The sequence below is a fragment of the Pipistrellus hanaki genome, assembly GCF_964339955.1.
Source record: "Pipistrellus hanaki genome assembly, chromosome: 14".
Taxonomy (NCBI): domain Eukaryota; kingdom Metazoa; phylum Chordata; class Mammalia; order Chiroptera; family Vespertilionidae; genus Pipistrellus; species Pipistrellus hanaki.
Genome location: NC_140516.1, coordinates 39,869,894 through 39,890,594, shown reverse-complemented (window position 1 = coordinate 39,890,594; position 20,701 = coordinate 39,869,894). Strand labels below are relative to the sequence as shown.

The 20,701-nt window shown below is 47.4% G+C and overlaps 2 protein-coding genes across 14 annotated transcripts in view; one reads left to right on the top strand and one right to left on the bottom strand.

Moving 5' to 3' along the window:
- NT5C2 (5'-nucleotidase, cytosolic II) overlaps nucleotides 1-4,744 on the top strand; it is a 108,911-nt gene extending 104,167 nt beyond the window's left edge. For 7 of the 12 annotated variants that reach the window (XM_084903855.1, XM_084903854.1, XM_084903850.1 and 4 more), the window contains 5 exons: nucleotides 36-206; nucleotides 1,431-1,482; nucleotides 1,584-1,644; nucleotides 1,785-1,961; nucleotides 3,403-4,744. In XM_084903855.1, the coding sequence (XP_084759981.1) occupies nucleotides 36-206; nucleotides 1,431-1,482; nucleotides 1,584-1,644; nucleotides 1,785-1,961; nucleotides 3,403-3,639 (698 nt within the window). In that variant the 3' untranslated portion in view covers nucleotides 3,640-4,744. Of the gene's footprint in view, nucleotides 1-35; nucleotides 207-897; nucleotides 949-1,430; nucleotides 1,483-1,583; nucleotides 1,645-1,784; nucleotides 1,962-3,402 lie in introns of all 12 variants that reach the window. The other 5 variants (XM_084903853.1, XM_084903849.1, XM_084903856.1 and 2 more) reach the window with 1 other exon arrangement.
- Nucleotides 4,745-14,523: 9,779 nt separating this feature from the next.
- The window catches only part of CNNM2 (cyclin and CBS domain divalent metal cation transport mediator 2), a 96,861-nt gene continuing 90,683 nt past the window's right edge, over nucleotides 14,524-20,701 (bottom strand). Inside the window, exons 6-8 of one of the 2 annotated variants that reach the window (XM_084903838.1) lie at nucleotides 19,865-19,930; nucleotides 16,366-16,550; nucleotides 14,524-15,451 (exon numbers count right to left, since the gene is read on the bottom strand). In XM_084903838.1, coding sequence (XP_084759964.1) covers nucleotides 15,242-15,451; nucleotides 16,366-16,550; nucleotides 19,865-19,930 — 461 coding nt within the window. In that variant the 3' untranslated portion in view covers nucleotides 14,524-15,241. The remainder of the gene's footprint in view (nucleotides 15,452-16,365; nucleotides 16,551-19,864; nucleotides 19,931-20,701) is intronic. The other variant, XM_084903839.1, reaches the window with a different exon arrangement.

Sequence of the window (20,701 nt, the reverse complement as noted above, 5' to 3'; positions counted from 1 at the left end):
ATGGGGACATTTTTTTCTTTATTCTTTTGTTTCAGGTTCATCTGATACAATCTGTGATCTGTTGGGAGCCAAGGGCAAGGACATTTTGTATATTGGAGATCATATTTTTGGGGACATTTTGAAGTCAAAGAAACGACAAGGGTGGCGAACTTTCTTGGTGATTCCTGAACTTGCACAGGAGCTTCATGTCTGGACTGATAAGAGTTGTAAGGAGCCATTTTTTATTTTATAAATCTTTGATATAGTTAATTTATAAAAGTGGCCAGTTGTGAACCAGTACTTTTTATGCAGGAGGGTCAATAGATGGGCCCTGATACTTATATAATTCTTCCCCAGACGTCCAGAATTGGAGGAAATAGAGAGGTTATCTTGTTCAGTTTTCTTCTTGAGTCCTTTCAATTTTAAGTATAAAATGTTACTGAGTTCTATTAGAATAGCAGCTAACCTGGGAACTCCACTCTCCTCGTTAGTCCCCCGTTTGTCCAATCTCTCTGCTATAAGCTCTGTGACTCTGGGTGTTAATCACCTCCTAATACTTTTTATTTGTTCTTCTGAGAAGTAGAGAATGGGGCCAAATTCCATTCTCTGAACTGAGCTATTCTGTGGACACTGAAATGTGAGCAGTGGATTTATAGCTTTACATAACTTCAAACAGTGTGGTAAAAGGTAATGCCTGCATGCCCTTAGGCAAGTTACTGGCAACCTCTGCCTTCGTTTCCTCAAGTGTGAATGTGGATAGTAATACCTATCTCATAAAGCTGAGGTAAGGTGTATGTAAGGAAGATACAAGACAAGTAACAACCCTTCTCAACCAGGGCTCCTCATCTGAAACAGAACAGAGAAAATGTGTCCTATACAATGATTACATTAAGGCTTAATTCTCTTTGGGGAACCCAGGTGGAGAAAAGCTGGAACACAGAGGCAGCATGCAGCAGGTGCTGGCTGTTGGTTGGTATTGGTTGGTATTGTTTGTACTTACCAGTGGAATTTTCTGGCTAGCCTTTCATCCACATTTTCAACTTCCCACTTAGGAAGTTTTAGAAATTTATGAAGTTGGCCCCATTTCCTAGACTTGTAACTATGGACAGGTTCCCTCATTCTGTTAATACTTGCTTTGCTGACACACCTGAGATGGGGTGTGAATTGGCACTTTGTAAGCTTAGACTCAGTATCCAGTTGGAAGAGTTGTGGTCAGCGGTGAGTCAGTAGAAAAAAGGCAGAGGAAACACTGATGTTCATCTGCTACCAGAGCGCAGGCCGGGTAGCAGAGGTTTTACTGAAGGGGGCAGGGAAGTTATTTTACACACTCACCTGTGGCTTTACTTTTCAGTCATATATCTGCAACCTTTTTAAATGTAGTTTCAGCAGTAATAAAAAAAATGATGCTTTTTATCTAAAATATTTTCATTTTCCTTCCAAACCATAACAAGCGCTTTTTGAAGAGCTTCAGAGCTTGGATATTTTCTTGGCTGAACTCTACAAGTAAGTTTTTCCCCTAAAACTTCCCTACCTTTTTGGGAATCCCATAGGTATAAGATATCCTTTCTAGAGAGATTTTCATTGGATTTCTCATTTGTCTCCAGGCACCTTGACAGCAGCAGCAATGAGCGCCCAGACATTAGCTCCATCCAGAGACGTATTAAGGTATCCAAATGGGATTTGGGAGAAAACTTGCAAAATAAAGTTTAAGTGATTTTTCGTATTTCTCATTTTGTACAGGGACTGGCACTTAGCTGGTGCACAAATGTTTTTGAATGAGCTGACAGTTTTATTCTTTAATTTAGAAAGTAACTCATGACATGGACATGTGCTATGGGATGATGGGAAGCCTGTTTCGCAGTGGCTCCCGGCAAACCCTCTTTGCCAGCCAGGTGATGCGTTATGCTGACCTCTACGCCGCATCTTTCATCAACCTGCTGTATTACCCGTTCAGCTACCTCTTCAGAGCTGCCCACGTCTTGGTGAGTCAGTGCAGCTGTAAGCTACGGTTACAGTTCTACAGTTAACATACTGTGGATGGCACCAGAGAAGTTGGCATTATTCCTTTCTAATGTGCACAGAGACCAAGGGTGGGTTGCACAAAAAGGAGTCTTTCCTCTTTTGTTCGCACTAAATGAGAGCAATGTGGTTTTAATATTCCTATGAAATGTGATCTGTGTTTCAGGACTGCTTTTGCTGTGAGAAAGGAAATAAGGCTCTCTTCTCTCATTTTACCCAGTTTCAAGCTATAGTACATGATTTGGGCACAGTGTTGAGGATTGAGAAAGAAGAGGGTAGGCAGCTTTAGGGAGTTCCAGGAAGTAAGTACTTCAGTACCTAAACTGGGTTGGCCTCTGGTCCATGATAGACAGCTCTCTGCATGGCCACCTACAGAGGGAGAGGAGCTCTTAGAAGTCACTAAGCTTAACTAGGTCGGGAAGCTTCCCCGATCTGTGAGAGAAGTTGCCACCACTTTCCTGGAACTTAAGTGAATACAATCAAAGTAGCATTTAAAATTTTTGCTGGAAAGTGTACACACGAGGCTGAAGATATTTTAAAATAAGAACTAGAGAATCAAGAAGGAATAAACTGTGTGGGCTAGACCATTGCTAAGAATTGTATCCATGCAGTAGTGATCACCAAACTGAAATAGTCAATAGAAAAGCTTAAAGAAACAAACTCAAGAGAAAGCTTAGAGTTCATCTGATTTCTAAGCTAGGAAGAGTGGGAAAGTGGAGCAGCTCACTGTGGAGCAGTGCTTTTAGGAAGATGGAAAAATAGAAATCGTCAAAAACTGGACTGCTAAGCTCAACCTTAGCTCAGCCAGAACACCAGTGACTCAGAAAAGGCTCTTTACACAGGTGGCAGGCAGCTGATCATTAACCTCTTCAACCAAATGCTAGTGGAAAGCTCATGACATTATTTTAAAAGTAGATTGGAACTCAATGATTTATCTGCTGGTGAACACTGTAAATACAAGGTATGGGATAGTTATGGCTGCCCTCTGTATAATGCGCATCCTGTTACCTTATTTGCCTGGGCTCCTGAATCATTTGCTGTTGGATCATTTCATACTTTATGCTTGTGTGATAAACCTGGGCAGTCATACGCTTTAGAAAAGCCCAACACTGAAAGCATATTTAATATTGCCTGGTTGATTAATGGCACTCAGATTGCTGGAGCCTGCGGAAATGGACATACTCTTTCTGCACCCACATGGTGGAGCAGTGTTGGGAGTGGAAAGTTTTCAAGTAACATTAGTCAAAAGGAAGACCGTGCACGTTTGTAATGTTAATGATGCAGTGCACTTACTGGAATTGTGATAGCATCATTAAAGCATCTTTGAACCAGAGAGGTTAGGATTTGGGAAATAGCTCCAACTGCTCTCTGAACCTATGACTTTGAACTATGACTTTGTTCTAGATGCCTCATGAATCTACGGTGGAACACACCCATGTAGATATCAATGAGATGGAGTCCCCGCTCGCCACTCGGAACCGTACTTCAGTGGATTTCAAAGATACTGACTACAAGCGGCACCAGTTGACACGGTCAATTAGTGAGATTAAACCCCCCAACCTATTCCCACTGGCCCCCCAGGAAATCACACACTGCCATGATGAAGATGATGATGAAGAGGAGGAAGAAGAGGAAGAATAAGAACAAAAACCAAAATGCTGAACACCCATTAAACCAGTTCTGGCAGGACTCACAGGAGCAGACCATGTCCCTGCTTGGGTCCTAGCGGGAGTGGGGGGGCATTCCATCAAAGGTATATCTGAAGAGTTTCTGAAGCCCTTAAGACAATTCTAATCGTAGGGAGATACTTGTTTTAGTTTTGTGTGTCTACACTCTTTACAGATGGTTTATAATTATAATGGAGTCTGTATTAGGAAAAAGGAAGGGTAAAAGCTGGGCTGAATTGCATGAAGATGGCTCCGTTGTGGCTTGTGACACTGTTTCCTTGTCTTGTTTCATCATCAGTCTGTTAAGTGTCTCAGGTGGAAGGAGGAAGATAATGGAAGAGGTGATCCAAAAATGCTGTTATGTTACAAATTGTGCTCTTACTCCAAAATCCATCTTTTTCAGTGCATTACATAGTATTGTATGTCAGTGGAGAATACATTGTTTCCAGGATCAAATGTAGTCTTCTGTTTAGGTCAAAGTTCCTTGTGTTCCCTGCTTGCTGTAGGGCTGATCTGGAATGGACTGCAGCAGTTTCATTTTGAGGCAAAAGTTTCATCTTTCTATAGTTCTATGATTGATAAGCTTTTTTGTTTTTTTCTTTTCAAAGAACAATCTTCTCATCTGGGACAGATCTATAGAAAGAATTTAGTTGAAAGAGGACAAAGGAACAGGCCCCCCAAAAGAAAAGGAGGAACTTTTTATATTACAGCATAACTGAGTAATTCACTGGTATGGGCTACATTGTGTGGCTTGTGCTACTGAATTCCAGCTTTCTCTGTCCTCTCAAGTTGAGTGCTGAGTTTCATTGTCAAGCTGTAGAAGATAGGACGTGGGCTCTGAAAGCCAAAACTTTACAAAAGCAGAGGGCACAATCAGTGTGAATGATTTCACTTCAGAATCCCAAAAATCACTTCTTGTCTTGAACAAGAATGGATCATTACTGTATACACTAGGGAAAGGGGTATTATCCCAGTACAATGGTGTAGACTCCTAACTTTTTCCTTCATTCTTATGTCATTGGTCAACATGGAAGGGTCAATTAGTTGCTCTAGAACTCAATAAAGTATAATATTTCTAATACTGACTTTGACCTCTTCTGTAGCACAGCTGTCATAACTGTTGGGTTTAGATTAATTTAGTGACATCAATTTGACACTCCCCCCTAAAATATAGTCTAGCATGGTTAATTGTTAAATTGATAGCATGTAAATAGGCCTCAATTTTCTCATGGAAAATTTATTTTGGTATAGGACTATGAGATAAGGCTTTTTTCCTTTCCTTTTTTTGAAATTATATAGTAGGAAACACAGTAATTTAACTAATGCCGTATTAACTCACTGCTTTAAATATCTGTGGCTTTATACTGTCATGTCAAGAAACATACATTCTAACTGGGATCTATTGTATTAGGAATATATTCTACTTTTAAAGAATTGCAAATAGCAATTAGATACTGTCTTTGCTTTGAATTTTGGAGAATGTATATATGGTCACCCCAGCTATTAATTATTCTCACTTAAGATAGAGATATTGCCCAGGTTACACATGGTCTTAAACTTTCACAAAGCCAAAGAATTTTTAAGTGAGTTATTGTAACTATAGAGCTAACTTATAAGAGTAAATTTACATACCTGCCCTTTACAAGGACCAACATGAGCAGTTTGCTTTAATTTACCCCACTTTTTGTATTGTCCACGTAAGATCTTACCTATGTAATACTCTTTTTAGTCAGATGTCTCTCTGGCAATGGGTCCAAAGACAGAGAAATGAAAAACACAATTGGAATAAGGAATAAGAATGCCACTGATGGTTACAACTTAAGGACCACCAAAATGTATTTTAAAGAGCTCACATTCCATAAAAGTCTAAGATCCAGAACGTAGTGTGTTGGAGAATCAGTGAGCCATGGGCAGGCAGCTGCAATTGGGCTTGTTAAAACATGAATGTGAGTGGCTCCTGCCAATAGTTAAAGGAAGCTGAATTTAAAACATGCCCCCACCTCCCTTTTTTAAAACCAGAGGTGTTTTAGACAAAACCTGAGGTGTTTTAGACTGATCTCCCAACTTTTCAGAACCTTTCCTGGGTGTTTGGAAAACACCACTTACGTTCAGGCGAACAGAGACGCCGGCACACACCCAGCAGCTCGTCGGGCACAGTGCTGCTCCTTTCCTCTCAAGAACTGCCCCACACGTTCACTCTAAAGGTCGTCAGTTAAAGCTCAGATGGTGTGTTTCATAAAAGTCCGTTAAAGTGAGAACATTAGTGCTCTGTTGAGACCTTAGATGTTCTCCTACAATATGCGTAGTTCTGCTGAGACTTAAAATAAGAAAGCAGGTCCTCAAGCTACCCTTTATAAGATGCTTTTAGAAGTGGTTCTTAGTAGAACTAGAATAACTTAGAGCTACAAATCCTTTAGTCATGTTAAGTATTATTTTTAAGCAACCACTATAAAGCCACTTGCAGTGACATATCAGATTTAAAAGTACTTTGTCCATGTTTAGATATTAAGTAAATCAGATTTAGAAATAACTATTTTGTCAACAAGTTTAAAGTCCTGAAATTTTTCCAAGACCGCCAAGAGCATTTAAAAATACCGTGCTTATTCACCACAAATAGCCTGAGACAAACAACTGCATATCTAAGTCTGCATTAAGGATAGAGCCTTGTCCACATTCCATGTTATGGAAACTATTTCATCTTTCTTTGGTGGTGGGAAAAATGGTAACTATGATCGAGCTATTGCCATACAGTTACTGGCCCAATTCCTCACTTGGTTTAGTAGTTTATGTCTCAGTACTTAGGTTTCTCATGGCATTCTTTCCTGGTGACTGGAGCTTTTAAATGTTATTCCTCAAATGGAACAATTTCAAATGATACATAACTTTAGGAGGCCCTGAGAATGAATTCTTTACCATGGAGTTACCTAAGCATCCTTGAAAATACAAGAAAAACTGTGCACTATTACCAACAAGTAGATGACGCACAGGCACAGCAACCAGGAAGCAGAGGCAGGCGGACAGGGTGACCCTGGCGTTCCATACTGCTCTTACTGCCAAGTATGGAGACGTAGCAGAAAGTGCATCAAAAAAGAAAACTGCCCTTGTTTAGGAATGAACAATGCAACTTTCTACCTAACCTGGCTGGCTAAGCCATTTTCCCCGTCCTCAGACACAGTATCTTCATTCCAGGGCCATAACCATCTGTCTTGTTCCAACAAAGGTATGTAATTTCAAAAACAAAATATACACAGTAGTTAAGTCCCTTTGAAGAGTTTTAACACAAGAAGTACTCCCAATTAAACAGAACATTTCATCTCAAGTCTGCTGACTCCGGTACTGTAAGTCTTAAGTAATCTTAGATTTTCCAACTTAAAACAGGTGACCAGTGTTTGGTCTGGTCCCTTTGTTTTTTTAACACAGAAATTACATTTTTGCTCCATTTTACCACTAGAAAAAAAGTGTATTAGACAGATTACTTTGAGCTAAAGGTACAAGTATGTCCCCAAATACTTGCTCTCCCTTTGAGCTGAGCTCCCCTCTCCCCAAGTCGTATCTAGCCAGGGCTGTAGACAAGGTCTAAAGAGTCCGGGCCAAATTCCCGCGCACCCGCCCCTCCCCCCCCCCCCCCTCCACACACACACACAAAAGAGCCAAAGCAGCCAAGTGCATGCTCTTCCCGTGAAAGAGAAAGTCCTCCTCTCAAGTCTCACAAGTTCCTGAGATCCTGGGAAAGCCGATTTGCCAACCAGTCCTTCCTAACATGTCCAGTCTTTCTGTGAGGATTCTCACCAAAGGTAATTGATGTGGGGGTGGGTAGGTATTCTGAAGCAAGGAACTTCATTTTTTGACCCATTGCCCTCAAATCACTGATGTAGCAGAACTGTGGTAGGGGAGCTGGCTCAATCTAAAAATTTCTGCCTTGTGTCCTAGCTGGTTTGACTCAGTGGATAGAGTGTTGGCCTGTGGACAGAAGGGTCCCAAGTTTGATTCCAGTCAAGAGCACATACCTCGGTTATAGGCTCTTCCTCGGCCCAGGCCTTAGTGAGGGGACAACCAGGAGACAACCAATTAATGTGTTTTTCTCACATCAATTTTTCTCTTTCCCTCTCTCTCTAAAAATCAATGGAAAAATACCCTCAGGTGAGTAAAAATTCCTTGTGTTGGCCTAGAGTGCTTCACCATCACTCCTATCCTGGCAGGAAAGCACTTTAACAAAAAATCCTGGCAGCTGAGTCTCCCTGGTATCCTTAGGCCTCACAGTCATCCACCGGGAGATGGCCTGTCCCAGAGGAAGGCCCTATAATCATCCCTTCGTTCTGAAACTTCTTTGAAAGAGCACAGATAGGAGGATCTTAGAGCTGAAATGAAAGTTATATAATGAAAGCAAAAGTTTTCTAGCTAATATACACTGGCCAGATTATGATGACCTCTGAATGCATAATAATATGACTACACACACACACACTGAGTGGCCAGATTATTATGCATTCAGAGATCATAATATGGCCACTTAGTGTAATTCAACCTTTGACTTTAATAAGGATCATCTGGATTGAATTGAATTACCTTCAGAAAGTATCAAATACGTTCTCAGAAATCAACTCCAAGCTCTGAAAAGGTCATTCAGTTTGTACACTCACTTCCTCTACAAGATCCTCAGATAACTATCTGTGACATAAATGCTGAACTGAGAAGACGCCTGGAGAGGACAGTTTGTTAATGAAATTGAAACCTCAGCTTTTTTCATGGTAAAGCCTAGAAGTGAACTAACACATGGCACATGGACGCAGACAGAAGGCTGAGGCAGATCTCATCACCTCTCTTCCTCAGAGCACTTGTCTAGTCAACGTGAGTAAAGCAGGAAAAACCAAGAGCAATCACCTGGGCGTGGATGTGTTGGGGAGAGGATCCCTGCCCTGGCCCTGTTTGCTTCCCGCTCTGCTTCTCAAAGCAAACGGGCCCCCAAGCAGGTAACGCTCCACTGGAATACAGATGTGCCTTCCACTTGTAAGAGTGGGGATGATGATCGGGGAGCTGGGATGGTGGGTAGGCCAGACAGTGTCCAGCCAGTCTTGTCAGCACTTCACCGAAATGTCTACATCCACAGGATACAAGTAGTAAGTAAAACAGACCACAAATGTCATAATAATGGTGGGAAGAATGAGGGACCAGATAAGAGGCTCACTTCTCAGAGTGGAGGAACAAGGATTCCAAAAAGATGTGGCCTAGAGAGGGGTCACAGAGGGGCTGTTGATGCCTGAATCTCAAAAGCACCAGAGCACGACTCACCACACTGATGATGGTGTAACTCTAAGCCTGCGCATCCTCTCCGCCCTGGGGGAGGTCTCACAGCAGGCTTCATCTTCGAGATCCAATTGAGAGGCTCGGATGAGGCCTTCAGTCTTGCCTAGGAAAAAACAGCTTAGAGCAGTGGTCAGCAAACTCGGTCAACAGACCGCTGGCTAAGAGAGTTGCCCAGATGGTTGTGTTATTAGTGACTGAGCACCAAATTTCTGGGGCAAATTTGGGTGCATTCAGTGCCCTTATTAAAATAAACTGAGGGGAGAGATTACAATCCCTGCAAAGGGACATCCCCCTGGAATTGGCTGTACCAGGCTATATGTTGGAGACTTGGTTCTAGTAGCCACTTTACTCGTAGCACACAACTTTGTGATAATATATCCAAAGGAAATACCACGCTGACAACAATTTCCGACTTTCCCACCAGTAAAGCCAAGCAATTGGGCAGGGCACCCAGGGTGGTATTGCATAGATGAAAGGGAAAGAGGGAACACACACCTGCTATAAGGGTGAAAAAATCATTTATCTAAATAGAATAGAAATGAACAAAAACCTTTTAAAACAATCACAAAATTTACAAATTGGTACAAAATAAATAGGAGAGATTGTAAATCTACAACATCATTTGAATTATAAAAGGCATTCATCATGACAATCAGCTCATGAAACCTGTACATGTCACTTGTGCTTTAGGTTTATGTACACAGCTCTGAATACTGTGTTCAGAAAGCCTCACTGCTGAAAAGCATGAAATGTGCACTATGATACAGTGAGTAAAGGCTAAGGAAAATGAAAATCAGAACAAAGCAGGGTCTTTTTCGAGGGCCAAGGCAATGTTGGCATTGGGACTCGAAACCAAAAAAAGGCATACTAGCAACCCAAATGGGCAGGCTCCAGAGAGATGAATTCTATAATCCAAGGGTGGGAATTAAGAGGCCATTACTGCCCTGGCTTTGAAGGGAGGAAGGAGGCTCTGATCTCACAGCCATACTACTAGAGAATAGAACTAGTGGCTAGGAAACCACCTCTATATTAAAGTATCTCAGAGGTACCAGAGAGGCCCTGCCACAGTGAGAAACCTGCCTCCACCCTCATCCCAGACACTGGTCATAGGAATAGAGGTCCCAATAAAAGGGGCCGGGGACATTAAGACCAACATAAGAGCAGCAGCCCGTTTTAAGACAAAACAAAAACAAAATTGCTGCCTTCTCACCCACTTGAAGGGACAACAGAACTCTGGATGAGGGGCTCCAGAACAGATCTCAGTCACAGACAATGTACTAACAGTAGAGAAATATGTACATAATAAATAATATAAAACAGAGCATATACATTTGTGAATTTGAAGGACTCCAGAAACAAGGAAGATCAATGGACTGATACACTCTACCTTCACAGTAGACTTCAGACACAGCGGTAATGAGTCAGAAGCTAGGCCGGGACTCTGCAGAGTGAGAGTCCTGAGGCCTTAATCTCCCCATTCCTTTCCGCTCTGGGAGTCTGAGACCAGCCGTTCCTATCCAAGGGGCCTGACTCCAACACGAAGGCACCCAAGCCCCCCTGGTCCATCTGATAGTCCTCTCTAGGGTGAGTTTGAAGAGGAGTCTGGCCCCAAAAGAATCCCTTTCTAGTGACTCCACGTCAGTCAGATGTGGGTTGGCAAATGCCAGAAGCTGGCCTGCCAAAGGAGGCAAGTCGGTACTCCCATCATTCTTCCAATTTGGTCATGTTTAAAACACTCCTAGGTATTAAAAATAGAAAACATGTATTCACTCAAGTCAGAGAGTACATGCCGGCTCTGTGTACATCGGAACCTTGGCATACAAATACCTAGAATTCTACTCTTGTGCCACTAGAACCTTAATTGTCATGTTGCTTCAAGAACAGCCTGGTTATTTCCCATCAAAAGCTATTTAAGACAATTCTAATGAGATGATGTCAGTGGCTCTAGCACATCCTGAGAGAAAGCTTACTGGAGCTGAGCCAACCACTGAGATCTAAGAAGCAAAAAAGGAAAAGCTGTGGGAGAAAAGCTGCTCCAAGCTCTGCTGTTGCCATGAACTGCCATCTCCTCCCCCACTGCCCTCAGGGCTGACCAGACAACAGGGAAAACAAAACAAAACAAAACCTGCAAGAAAGCATTTGCTGCAGCAGGAATGAAGGCCCTGCTGGGATGGTAACATCAGCAGGCTGGGCCTGGGCGCCGCCATTCACCCCCAAACAAGACAACGAACCTCTCCGCTCAGAATTTTCTGGACTACCTCTCCTATCAGCCCACTTGAATACAACAGAAATATGAGAAGATAAAGATCAGCAAGTGGCCCTGAGTTATAAAAACCGAGCAGGTTGCCCACTGGTAAATTTACATCAGAAAGGTTTCTGAATCCCCAAGTCACTTCCATGCTGAACTAAGTCCCCCCTAATTCTGGGCTAACCTGCCACCCACCCAGAACAGAACAAATCAGAATGAAATCTGACCCCAGACAAGACCTGTGACCTCAGCAGGAAAGAGCACTGACCAAGCCGCACACCTGCACTGCCGCTCAGCCTTGGCGTCCTCGCCTTGCAAGAGAAACAAGGGGAGCTGTCCCAGGCCTTGGCGGCCGGGAGTGTGGGTCATGCGATGTGCACCAAGCCAACCCTCTCTGGTGGCCTCCTGCTTGCAATCCCAGGGAACAAGGTGAACACCTCCCTGTGCCAGCCAAGGTCAGGCCTCTGCCGGGCTCACCCCTGGGAACACGGGAGGCATCTTGGTCTCCTGGCCCAGAAAAGGGGGAGATGGTCGCAGGTCCCCGGCTGGCTTTCAGAAGATGACGGTGGGTTTTTTGTTTCTGACCAGCCACACACATGCTCAATCAGCCATGGCTACTTAGGTCTGCCTCTCAACCTGAGAATCTGAGGGCAGAAGTTCATGATCCCTGCTTAGCCCAAATACCTGTTGCTTCACTGTCTATGGAAAATGAATTTCTACTTGTATCTATTTTCCTAGACTGAAAAGGCTGGTCCTTTCGTCATATGGTCTTGGGATAGCACAGGTCATGTATTCACAGTAAATGTTTCATATTGATGGTGTGGAGTTCTGGACTCCACATTTGCACACAAGTTCCTTGAAATAACTGTAGAAAATAGTCAGAGGCCCTGCTCCCTCCCACCAACTATGTCAGCCTGGGAAGTGAGGGAGGAGGAACAGAGCTGAACGGGGTGCCCTTTCAAATCCAAACTCTGTGAGAATTCAAGGCATGTGCTAGTTGATTAGCACCCAATATCCAGGAACAAATCTTAAAGGTTTGTTTTTCTAAGAGTTTAAGTACATGATATTGGACATTCCTGATGATATAAAACAGGGAAATAAAGGGAGAGAACCTCTAAGGCAGTAGGTAAAAAGCCACTTTCCTTTATAAAAAAAGCTGACAGTCCTGGGAACATCTGGATATTCAATCCAGTTCCGTTTGAACCTTTAGGGAACCAGGGAGGCTGTGTAGGAAGAGGTTCCACAGCAGGGGCCACGGAGGCCATGGAGGGAGAGGCCCTGGGTCCGACAAGGGCTTCGGCGGAATTCAGGACCAGGACCTGCACCTGCCACAGCGCCCCCTCCAGGCTTCCACTGCACAGCCCCAGGACGCGCCGCGGGTGCTCAGGACTGGCCACTGCACACGCGATCGGAACTGTCTGTCCCCTGCCCCGCTCCCGCTTCCTTCCCAGACGGGGACTGGACAGACCTTCTGGCCCAGAGTCGTTCTCCCGCTGCCCAGGGAGGCAGGGAGCGAGCACTCCTACAGCCTGAGTCCCTTCCCGGGGAGGGGCCTGGGAAAGAAGCCTGTTATTGGAAGGGCCTTGAGCATTCCCCGAAGCAGATGTCACCATAGCCACTGCTAACCTCCGTGCCTTTCGGGGCCAGACAGGAATGATTCCTTATTCTCTGTTATAAAACTGTGTGAACGGTTAAGAGAGTGGTTTATAGGAACGCACAGGGAGGTTAAACCCCATCCTCGGAGCCCGTGCAAAGCCAGCCCTGCCGGCGCCTTCACAGAGGACGGAGCCCCGTGCTGAGCAGGTAAGGAATTAAGAAGCTCTGCTTCTCCCTGAGGTCAAGGAGGCAGCAGCTGCACTCAATCCTTTCCGACTCTCACTGAGCTTTAGGGTCATAAAAGGAATTGGGGGGGGGGGGGCTCTGAAAAGACCCCACACAGTGACTGACTGCAGAGCTCCTTCCGGCTGTAGCAGGGCCCCGGGACGGGCTGTGTGGAGAAGGAGGCCGGCCGGGGGAGGCTGAGGGGCCAGGATCCTCAGGGCCAGAGGAGCCTCGGCTGGGCTCCCCAGGCCACAGCGAAGGCCAGTGCTGGCCGGGCCGAGGGGCATGGCTCCGGGGAGATGCTCCTGCCCAGCACGGCCCAGGCTCCACTTCAGGGACATTCATGTCTGCACACCCTACACACAGTCCAGTTCCCGTCACACTGGGTTGCACTCGGCTAGATGCGTCTTAAAGATTTAAACTCAGATCAAAGATGCCTCCCCGACCCCTACCCCCCCCCCCCAACATAGCGCAAGGCTCCATCCCATGGTGGCAGGTTGGGGCCAGCAGGCCACAGGGGCCCCTTAGGGGGTACCCACCCCCGAGACCCTCTACCACAAGGCGAGGCCAGCACGTCCCTCACTAGGGCTTGGCACCGAATGAGGAAGACACTCCAAGACTGAAACCCAGAGGAAATTCTCGCCAAGTGTGCATCTGGCACCGGAGACACCACTCTGCTCGCCAGCACGCGGCTGGTCACTCCGCGGAGCCGCCCGCCCTCGGAGCCCTGGGCAGCCCTCCCCGAGGGAGAAGGAAACGGGGCCCCGGAGACAACGCTAACCTCGTGGGCAGTGGCTGGAGGCGGCGCGGACAGACGTTTCCATTAGAAAGCCAGTCAGTAGGAACTCACTTCAGGGTTGAATGTTGCCAACAAAATGCACACATCCCTCGGCTAACACTTAAAACACAGACCAGACAGTTAAGAATGAGTCCCTCAAGTAACACCTCCTGACATTAATCTCACTACACGCGATGGATTTGGTATTAAAGTCAGACAGACACACACATGGGATGGCCCCAGCACACATTTGGTTTCCGAATCCCCGGAGAGGCGGCCTCTCTGGCGTGGCCACGTCTGAGCCGGGAGGCACAGGCCCTCGGGCAGGGACACAGCCACGACCGGGCCCCACGGGCCCAGGGACACAGGGGAAGAGGGACAGTTGGCTCCCTGGGAAGGGGCAGGGGCTGGCAGTCCCTGAAGTGCCCTCCTTTAGACACATGGACTTAGAGACGCCTCTGGGTGTGGGCACAGCACAGCCGGAGGCCCAACCCCTTCCCGACAAGCACACCCAGCGGGAGGGAGGAGCCCGAGCTCCACACGCGTGTCTCCTCGGCGGCCCCGTGGACGGTCTCCATTTGGCATCCGTGTAGCAGCATTTCGGGCCAACAAGAGCGGGCGGGGAGGCAGCCTGGCCGCCCGAGATGCCAGGCTGTGGGACGTTGGGAGGAAGTCACCTTGCCTCTTGCCAATGATAAACCATGGGCTTAAAATTCATTAACATTCATTTTGGTGATAAAAATTCCTTAAGAGTGGAGCAGAATCACATTCCAAGCACATGTTAGACCTTTCGGAGGGAAAGGGACACAGTTAAACATTAACTTAGAACAACACTGAGCTCGGGGGCGGCTGCAGGTCCCCGTGCAGGCTCCACCAGCAACGTCCCAGACTCGGCAGGTCCGCGCAGCAAGGCTTTCTTCCTTCGTCCTTCACGTTCGACAGCGCCACCCACTGGGGCGCAGAGGAAGGGGGCCACGGAAGGCCCTGGAGGGGCAAGTCCATCCTACTGGGGTCACATCATGGGGGTCACGGCAGAGTTCAGGCAGGACAACTTAAAACTCTGCAAAAGACATTCTAAAAACATGATCTCTTGAAAAAAAGAAAAATCCCAACAATTTTCAACTTCATGCAAATCAGAGGAGGAGGAGGAGAGTGAATAATAAAAGGTACAGCTGAAAAAATAAACATGATTCTATTTGGGTGGAAGTTCATTTCCAAAATCTCAAACGCCAAACCCCAGCCCTCGTGTCCGCTCCTGCCCTCACCGGCCTCCTCTGCTGCTTCCAGGGAGGGGACAAAGTCTTTGGTCTCAGGATGTTGCAGGACGCAGCATGGCACACAAGCTCACACTAATGGGATTCACTGTCGGGCGGGCGAGGCCACGCGGCCGGGCCCAGGGTGTGGGGGGAGGGGCCTAGGGGCGCCCTAGATGGCGCCTTCGTTGTGTAGGCTGTGGTTGGCCTTGGTGTGCGTCACACAGTTCTGTTCATTGAGCAGGTTGGCCGTCTCGTCTGGCAACCCGTCGTGCAGCTCCGTAAGAGTCAATTCAATTTTAGTGTTTTCACTGTCCGAAGACTGAGGAGTTTTGTCCATCCGGGACGCCATCAAGGCATTTTGGTATTGCTGTCTTGAGATCTGGGGCCGGAAGATGGTACAGAAAACAAACCAAGATAATGCTTAGTTTTAGGCTCTCTTGCCTGGACATCGTGTTAACACATTAAGTCCCCGAAAGGCCCCTAAGTTGGGAGAAAGTCATCCTGGAGGACAAACTGAGCCACTTGTCTTTCGATCAGAGAACATTTATTTGGAAAGTCACAGAGGTGGTAGAGGGGAGGAAGTGAGCTGGAGGAGGAATGGGCTCAGGAAACGAGTTACAGAGGCAGGACGAGGGCCCTTGGAGAGGGAGAGAGGAAGGGAGAGGGAGGGTCCCGGGGCGAGGGGGGCGGGAGGCGCAGGCATGCTCCCAGGAGCCAAGCGGAGCCACTTTTTTTTTTTTTTTTTTTTTTTTAAGTTCAAGTTGACTCTGGTAAGCAAGTCAGTTTTTACTGATTTAAGCCATTTCCAAACTTTATTTCAAAGTTTCCCAAAGATTAGAAAGCAGAGGTAGGCTTCCATCAGCTAAAGCTGGCTTGTCCTCCGAGAGGCGTCTTTACTTCAGACTAAGGACAGGAGCCTGTCCCAGGGCAGGAGGTGAGTGGAGGGCTCTTCCCCTCCTTCCTGGCCAGTCTTCCGAGTCTCCGGCCTCTGCCCTGTCAGGACCAGGCGAGTCTCTGGAGTCCGAGCCCGTGAAGACCGGTGAGAGGTTGATTCTGTCTCTTAGGTCTCCAGCTCTCAGCCCCTCACACGGCCACATCTGACCTGGCAGCTCATTGGGCAGGGAGAGCCCAGGACATGCATGTGTTTCCCCACCTGAGTCCTGGGCACAGGAGCTGGAGGCAGGGCACCCAGGAGGACAGGGGGCTCAGTGGAGGGGCTGGGACGCCAAACGGCTGGCTGTGGATCTGACCTCGAACTTCCAGGTCCAGCCAAGCGGCTCCTGCTGCTCTTACCTTAACGAACTGGAGATCGGAAAGGGCGCGCACTGAGTAGTCTGGGATGTAGACTTGGAGGAAGGAAGAGTTGAGCTGATTGTTGCTGCTCCCCAGCGAAGGTGTGATGGCATCCATCCGGTCACTTCGACTGAGAGAGTCCGAGTGATTCAAGCCGCATGGCCGAGGAGGGGACTTGTTTTCACCTGGAAATGGAGAGAAACAACAACACCCGGCCACTTCCTGAGTGAGGTCGCTACAAGCAGTAAAGGCAGCCCGGTGTTTTCCAGATAATAAGATGGAAGTCATTAGCAGACAAGCTTAACCCACTCCTGCCTGACGCCGCCCCCAGGAGCTCGCTGCTTCTCCATTCGGCGGATTCCATGGGGGTCACCTGTCCGAGGGCGGGACCGTCCTCCCGTCTCTGCCAGCACAGGCCCTGCGGCGCACACCCCGTCAGGACTGAACGCACAACCCAGGGAGGCACAGCCCAAGCCAGAAGCAAAAGCAAAGGACTCTTGAGGATGTTCATGAATCAGAATGTTTTAAAGGGATTACACCCTAACTCCCAGCCAAAGCCATTATCTTTGTCTCTGACTCCAGCAGGCAGTCTGAGATTCTCAACACGAGGAGACAGTAAACCCTTTAGAGAGGTTTGGTTAAGTTGCTTTAGGTGCTGTGTGATTCTTCAGTGCGACAGACAGGTCAGTACGTCTAAGTGATGTTGCTCTTAAATGCAGGTTTACCACTGCTTTTAACACAGATTTCATTTAAAATAAGACCTGCCCCCTTGCCAAGCCTCTTTCATGTTTGCTTTTCCAATCTAGCCCACAGCTATGAACTGGTGCCCACACCGGACAGTCCTGAGGTGCACTGTGTCCTAGGACTGGAGGGGACCAGTTCTCCCACCTGAAGGTCAGCTCCTCTTTGCAATGAGTCCTGACAGATGCTCCCACAGAGCAGCTGCCCTCAGCCGGTCCCACCCTTCAGCTATGGGACGATCTACCAGCTGCCCCCCCAGCTTCAGATGACAGTCCCCCTTCACTCTATGGAGCTTTTGTTCCCTGCCCTTAAAAGCTCAAAGACAGTATGCTCTCCTTAAATCTCTTCTTCTCCAGTTAAATACTTCAGCTCACATTTACCTCATCCCATCCCGACCACCATCTGAGATTTCATTCATTCGTATATGTCCTCCCATAATAACGCCCAGAACAAACATGGCAGCTACTCGAGGATCGTCAAATGAAGAGTTCACTTTCTGCTAAAATTTTCACGTCACCACTTTCCCCACCGCTTCTCATTTTTAGGTCAAAGATTCCTTACCTGCAAAAGGCAGATAATAAAGGTACCACCTCCTGGGGCTGATGAAGATGCAAAATAAGATAACGGATGGAGTGCTTAGCGCAGCATCTGACGCCGATGAAGCACCGATAGGTGAGCCTGGGTAACAGGACTGTGTTCTCTCCTGTTAGCTCCTCCCTCTCCACCGCGCCTGCCCTCACGACCAAGCCTTTCCTAATGGTGGTACTTCACCCAGGCTGGCAGACCCCTCGGCTCTTTGAAACAGGAGATGCCACTGTACCCCCGAGTTTCTGTCCAAAGTCACGTCACCATTTCTACGGACACCTTCACAATGGCGTTTCCTTCTGTGTGTGACAATCTGAAGGCTATGAAAATGAGACATTTAAAGGACACTTTGCTCTCTGACCAGACGCTGTGTGCTGGCAGGCCTACGCCAGAGGCTGGTGCAGGACTCCGAGCCTCCCATTACTCTGTCCTGAGGAGGACACAGGTCATTTCCTCTGGCAGATCTAGACTCTCCTCCACCCAGTGCCTGGCCTCACAGCCACCGTCTGGAGCAGCCCTCCCTCAACATGCAATGATAAGTATGTTATGTCCACTGGAAGGAGAATAAAGACTCTGTACGGCCTTCCACTAGTTCAGGTCATGTTTTGTTGCCGAATTTATGTGCCAAGATTTTAGACAATTATGAAAACAACTTTCAACTTAATTCCTCTTTATGTCTCCTCAGAATTGTTTCCTCTCTGCTTTTTGTCTTGCCTTTTAAAATGCACCCTACCTAGGCACCCTCTCCGTTTGCTAGGAAGCTAGAGATACAATAAAGAGACGTTCCCAGCCTCTCCCCTGGAGCCCAGGCACCTGTGGAAGAGGCTGGGAACACCGGTTTAATCCGCCCCTTTCTGAGGAGTCGTGTTCCGGTCCTGCCGGCATCCCTGAGTCCCGGGCCTGCAAATGCCGCTTTCTGCTACTGCCTCAGGCTGAGTGGGCACAGCTGACAGATCTCAAGTTTTATGCGAAATGTGAAAACATAAAAGACATTTCCATGAGCTTCATCCAAAAGTCATTCCATGTCAGCTTTTGTGGCATTTTAAATAGGTGGCAGATGCCAGCAAATAAAATGAGGAAAAAAAATCATGTATACATATTTACTAATGTGCATATATGTATGTGCACATTCATATGTGTGTATGTATAGTCTGCCAAGTGTTTTCATTCAAATAGCCTTATGAGCAAGGCCAGTGTGGCTCGGTGGTTGAGCATCGACCCATGAACCAGGAGGGTTCACAGTTCGATTCCCATTCAGGGAACATTTGAGGGTTGTGGGCTCGATCCCCAGTAGGAGGCGTGCAGGAGGCAGCTGATGGATGATTCTCTCTCATTGATGTTTCTCTCTCTCTCCCCCTCTCTCTGAAATCAATAAAAAAATATTTTAAAAGCCTTATGAATGATATATTATCCCCCAAACACCCTAAACTTTTCAAAGCAAAAATCCGAGGGAACATTAGTTTCTAAGACAAGTTTTGCCTCCTTTACTAAAGACCAGCATTTCAGAGTTTTGCTGAAATTGGCTTATCAAACACAAATTTCAACAGATTTTAAAAATCTAAGCTGTATGGAACAAAATAAATGCAGAAAGGTTGTACTATTGAATAGGGAAGCCCAGCAATTTTAATTAAAGGAAGATTAAGGCTTGGCCTCCGTTTTTAGCAGCTGGACACGTGAGCCAGGCACAACCGACCCCCCTGCAGGGCCCTCGCCAGCAGCTGGTTAGGAATGTGCAGGGCACTAACTTCAAAACAAAGAGGGGGAGACGGATCGGCCGGCCCCTGCCCGAGGACAGGACGGGAGACAGGAATGCTGTGGGTTTGCCACGGAAAGCGGGTCCCTCGGGCGCTCCGCGTGTGTTCTGTGGCAGCGTCCTCGGGCTGTGTGGTCCGTGGGGCTTCGGTCAGAGAAAGAACCAAAGTGGCTGGCGCTGCTCTGCAAACCCCGGGCGGCCAGAACCCCTCTTCCTTCCCGGCTCACACATTCACGTTCCCAGATCCCCTGCCAGCGTCCCGGGCCCTTCCTGCACCTGCCGAGGGGCGGGTGTGTTCCTGGGAGCTCGTGGGAAGGATGGAAACGAGTGCTGGAGCTCACAGAAAACCGAAGCGGCTTCTCCTTGCGGGGAGGGGCAGGGGCAATCAGAAGAATACGAAAAGGAAACATGCAGAATTACCTGGAGAACCTGCTGCTAACAACTCTGTCCTGCTGACAACAAAGGTACGAGACAGGGACAAAGGAACTGAAAAATGGAGAAAAACAGGGTGAGACCACATCGAAAGGCAAGACAGAGATCTCTGCAATCAGGGGACAGGACTGGATACCGGTCCTACCGATACGAGCCAGTGGTCCCAGCACGGAAAGGCCTGGATGACACATGGACACAGAAACAGGACACGCAGCTTTCCGGGAAGAAGGGCACGGGAGGCCGAATGCTGGTCACCCAGAGCTCCCCTGCGCCATCAGCCACACCCCAGGGGTCATCGCTCAGAACCGGCTCTTCTGACCTAAATCACAGCCCGGAGCCCCACCTGTGCCAGCACCCCTGTCACTCCCAGGACGGCCCACAGCATCCCTGTCTGTGGCAGGAAGTTAGCTGTTCAATGCACTCACACCCTTAGTTGGTCTGGTTGTAATTCTGACTTGATGCTTTGAACTGCTCCGGAATACTTGAGAGTTCCCAGTGTTAGAGGCAGGTATATAAAGAGCAACGGGCACACACTTCCTGGGCGGGACGGGGACTCGGACAGGGAGCCACAGCCACCTGCCCGGAGGCCAGTCAGCCCTCCTGCTGGGCAGGAGTCTTAGTTCCTGCGCAGGTTTGTTTTTCAAACTGAGACAGACTTGGCATCTAACTGGGCAGATCCTGGTAACAGATTACTGTAGGGTTTTTTCTAGGCAATCAAAATGAATAAACAATATTATCTTGCGATTACTGTACTAATTTGCATCTCTCGAACACACAGAATCCCAAATCTGAATGGCAAAGTCAGGTAAAATCTGGGCTCTGTAA